This window comes from Octopus bimaculoides, chromosome 16, assembly GCF_001194135.2.
Source record: "Octopus bimaculoides isolate UCB-OBI-ISO-001 chromosome 16, ASM119413v2, whole genome shotgun sequence".
Lineage (NCBI taxonomy): Eukaryota > Metazoa > Mollusca > Cephalopoda > Octopoda > Octopodidae > Octopus > Octopus bimaculoides.
In genome coordinates, this window is record NC_068996.1 from 48,567,207 (window position 1) to 48,572,249 (window position 5,043).

Genomic DNA, 5,043 nt, shown 5'->3' on the forward strand with positions numbered 1-5,043 from the left:
TCATATGTCAGAAGGAACAGTCTGAAATGTTGTCCACGAAGACATCAGATATAAGTCTTATACGAGGAAAGGTCAATTTATCAGAAAAAGCACAAGAAAATCACTACATCAGATCTAAAATGTTCTTAAACAAACTGAAAAATCCAGCAGAAAATTTGAATTGGGTTTTCTCAAATGAGAAAAACTTTGACCGAGATTAAAAGTTAACAAGAAATGACAGATGGTTATGTGAAGACTCTTCTGAAGTTCCAAGTGTTTTGCATATAAAATTTCTTGCAACTGTTATGGTTTTAGGGGTTATCAGCAATGAAGGACATGTGATGCCTCCTTACTTCTTTCCACAAGGTCTTAGAGCTGACTCTGCCGCCTACATTGATATCCTGGAAATAATTGTTAAGCCCTGGATAGACAGTGTATAGAATGAAAGGCCATATGTGTTTCAATAATACTCCACACTATCACACATGGCTCTAGTAACCCAGGAATGGATGGCTGAAAATTTTTATGACCACATAACCCCAAACATTTGACTTCTTAATTTCCCAGATCTCAATCCATTGGACAATTACATGTGGAGCATTGTTGAGAGAGAGGTCAGTGAACTCGCCCATAACACCAAAGACTCTATGAAAGCTGCCATAGTCAGAGTAATGTCCAAAATGAACCAGGACCACTCGATTGTACACGATTTACACGATTGTACACGAATGTACACGGTTTAGATCTCACATAGAAGCCTTCAAACAATATGTGTACATGTCTATGGATGCAGAGGAATGTGGAAATACTTGGTGTCCAGGTGTGTGGTTGGTCCACTGGGAGTGGGAGGGCTCCTCTTTTGTTGTCACAACATCTCTCTAAGAGAAGGAAGCTCTGAGAGAAAGTCTGCAACATTGACAATATTCAATGATGTAGACTAGTTCTTCTTTTCAAGTTTATGCTGTCCATGTTCAGAGAACGGGATTGGATCTGTGCAAATCCTTTCGTTTCTATAAAAATAACCATCATGTACAGGCATCACTTGAAAGAAAAGTATGACCTATCACAAAAATGGCTGGTTGTAGCCTTCACATGTGAGGGACTTTCAATCAGGTGATGGCTATACTCAAACATGAATTTGCTACCATCATGTATGTATGAATGTATATATATTTTTTAAAGAATGAATAGATATAGATTAAAAAGTTAAATATGTATACAACCAGTTTACTTACTGTGTAACCTGCTCTATGAAACAAACTTGGAAGAATCTTTTCGATAAAATTAACTGTGTCAGATCGAGGAATTCTGGAATAAGAATATGATTTGGTAATATTAAAAGGAATTGTATGTCTTTGAACATTTCAACAGACATACACATGACAAACATTTTGGGAATCATTCATTTTAAAAAAAGGCAAGCCTACAAATCAGTGATAAAAAATAAACAAATTTATGACCAGCTCAAATATGTATGACAGATATTTGAACCTGTAAAAGGCATTTCACTGTAGTTTGTGGTGTAAAAAAAATCTTGCTTAAGATCAAAAGCTGTTGAAACACCATAGTCAGATAAGAGCATTCTCTATTGGATTGATTGATACATTTCAAACTCTTTAGTTCTCTTCAGCACCAGACACCAAGAGAGACAACTCTAAACTGACAAGAAAGAGTAGCTTTTTTTATCTCAACTCAATTTATATAATAGTCTGCTTGTTCATTTACCCATCATCCATTAGTTAGTTAGAGAGGTGAAGGTGGAGTAAGAGTGAGAAACAGAGAGGAAGGAGTGAAGAAAGAAGAGAAGAAGAAGAGAAAGGTGATTAATATTAATACACTTTGGCCAAATGGTCATGTGGTTAGCTGAAGGTAGAGGTGAAGAACGAGAGAAAAAGAGGACAAGAGAAAGAGAGGGAGGGAGAAGTAATAACGATGTAGTGGGGTGTGGAAGGAATACTTATTACATGGTTAAAAGTTAGCTGAAGGGAAAGGTAGGGAGAGATGGTCGGGGAGGTAGTTATATTGAGAGAGATGCAGATAGTGGTGGTGGTGGTGTGTTGATAACGGAAAGTATTTTTTTTATTGGATTGATTTTCTTTTATTGCAACCATCACTTAAGGCATATGCATAAGTGCAATTATTTATTGCCTGCTTGCTTAAAAAAATTATATTTGTTTATAAGGGTTAATTTGTTTATAAGGGTTAATTTCACAACAAACAGGATTGCAAGCTGCCCGAGAAAGGATGCACAGACATAGAGCACAGATCAGAGAGGCACAACAAAAAGATATAATAAAATGAGGAAAAAGACAACACTGATGGAGACATAAGGAAATGATTGTAGATGAACGTGAAGAATATGTAAAGAAAGCTAAACAACGAACACTATAAAAATGCATATCATCCTTTCTTTCTTAAATAGGGCCTCTTAATGTTTCTCCATTCTGTGGAATTTCCAGAGATCCAACAAGTAAATATTATTTAGGTATAAGCACACACTGGTTGAGAATTTTCCTACATGATAAATTGCAGTGAAAAGCATTTACAGGTTCAAATATGTCATATATATACTCTTTTACTCTTTTACTTGTTTCAGTCATTTGACTGCGGCCATGCTGGAACACCACCTTTATATATATATGCATATATATATATATATATATATATATATATATATATATATATATATATACGACAGGCTTCTTTCAGTTTCCGTCAACCAAATCCACTCACAAGGCTTTGGTCGGCCTGAAGCTATAGTAGAAGACACTTGCCCAAGGTGCCATGCAGTGGGACTGAACCCGGAACCATGTGGTTGGTAAGCAAGCTACTTACCACACAGCCACTCTTGCGCCTATATATTTTTTTTTTCATTTTATCTAGTTTCAGCTCATGAGCTGTCGCCATATATATATATATATATATATATATATATATATGAGAGATATTTATACATACATACACATACATGAACTTATACATGAGTATATATAAATGGAGTGAGAGAGAGAGAGAGTTATTGTTAGTCTGGTTGACTGACATACATACATACAACATACATATATACATAATATATATGTTCATGTAGGGTGCCTAAGAAGTTTATGTCTTAACTAGGTGGCTTCAGGGTTATTCCCTCTAGGCTGTACCTTCTGCTATAGCCCTGGGTTGATCAATGCTTTATGAGAATTTAGTAGTTATAAACTGAAAGAAATTTTTGTGCATTTACATAGAATACCAAACTGTCTTACACAGGATATTGTTTTTAGGAATTCCCAATAAGTTATGAATACCCAAATTGTGAAGTCAATTAATAATAGTATAAGAGTAGCTGCTAGAATAAGAATAGCCTGGGCAAAGTTCAGAGAGTTCTTACCTCTGCTGGTGACAAGGGACCTCTCACTCAGAGTAAAAGGCAGACTGTATGATGCGTGTGTACGAACAGCCATGCTACATGGCAGTGAAACATGGGCTGTGACTGCCGAAGACATGCGTAGGCTCGCAAGGAATGAAGCCAGTATGCTCCAATGGATGTGTAATGTCAGTGTGCATACTAGACAGAGTATTAGTACCTTGAGAGAAAAGTTGAACTTATAAAGCATCAGTTGTGGTGTGCAAGAGAGACGACTGCGCTGGTATGGTCATGTAGCGAGAATGGATGAAGATAGCTGTGTGAAAAAGTGTCACACCCTAGCATTTAAGGGAACCTGTGGAAGAGGTAGACCCAGGAAAACCTGGGATGAGGTGGTGAAGCACAACCTCCGAACATTAGGCCTCACTGAAGCAATGACTTGTGACCAAGACCTTTGGAAATATGCTGTGCGTGAGCAGACCCGGCAAGACAAGTGAGACCAAAATCCAAGGCCTCTACCAGAGAGGTAGCCAGCCCACTTATGCGTACCTTTCCTTCATTGGACACTAAACTCCGCTTGCGAAGACCTGTTGAGGTAAGTGAAATTGAAATTGAACTAAATTTATAGACTGGCGCCCATGCCAACGTCTCTTCATTGAACACTAAACTCGACTTGCAAAGACCTATTGGGGCAAGCAAAAGCGAAATCGTGATGGCACATGTACCAGTAGTTCACTAAGAGCACTGTCCGAGCGTGATCGTTGCCAGAGCACCAGCTGTCTGGCTTCCATGCCAGTGGCACGTAAATAGCACCATTTGAGCGTGATCGTTACCAACGTCGCCTTCCTAGCACTTCTGCCAGTGGCATGTAAAAAGACATTTGAGCGAGGTCGTTGCCAGTACCACTGGACTGGCCCTCGTGCTGGTGGCACGTAAAAGCACCCACTACACTCTCAGAGTGGTTGGTGTTAGGAAGGGCATCCAGCTGTAGAAACTCTGCCAAATTAGATTGGAGCCTGGTGTAGCCATCTGGTTCACCAGTCCCCAGTCAAATCGTCCAGCCCATGCTAGCATGGAAAGCGGACGTTAAACAATGATTACGATGATGATGAATTAAGTAATAACATGAAATTAGTTACCCAATAGTAAGAATTTAAATAAAGTAGCCCTGAAAAGAGCTTTAAAGCATTCCCAGAGTATATAAAACAGGAGGAAATACTAATAAGGTATGTATACTAAAATCGTGAAACATGTTACGTAATAACAGGTTAATCAGGTATGAGATAATAACAATTCAAAGTAAATAACTCTGAAAAGGGCTTTTGTGCATTCCCAGAGAATATTACCCTCAGGGGTGCTAGTGTTGGTATATTCGTGAATAAGTCACTAACTAAAATAAGTGGATCTATTGTTTAGGAAAATACTATTTACTTGTTTAAGGGTTGCACTGGATAACATATGAAAATAACTCTAACAGTTCAAATACTGAGAAATAAGCATACTCAATTTCATTTTCACCAAATAATTTAAGAAAATGAACGGGTTATTATCGTATTTTTTCAAAAATCTGAGTATGCTATGTGGTTTCCAGACATGAGTTCTACTCGTGTGTCAAGTCTCCTCAAAATCAATAAAATGATGTAGGAGGAGTTAGCTAACAACTCCACAAACACACCCACATACAGAATTTCCCATATATGTACTATATATAT

General features: G+C 37.8%; 1 protein-coding gene across 2 annotated transcripts in view; it reads right to left on the minus strand.

Annotated features, from left to right (window-relative positions):
• The window catches only part of LOC106870605 (centrosomal protein of 104 kDa), a 293,281-nt gene that overhangs the window by 120,416 nt on the left and 167,822 nt on the right, over positions 1-5,043 (minus strand). For both annotated transcript variants that reach the window (XM_052973736.1, XM_052973738.1), the window contains exon 17: positions 1,215-1,287. In XM_052973736.1, coding sequence (XP_052829696.1) covers positions 1,215-1,287 — 73 coding nt within the window. The remainder of the gene's footprint in view (positions 1-1,214; positions 1,288-5,043) is intronic.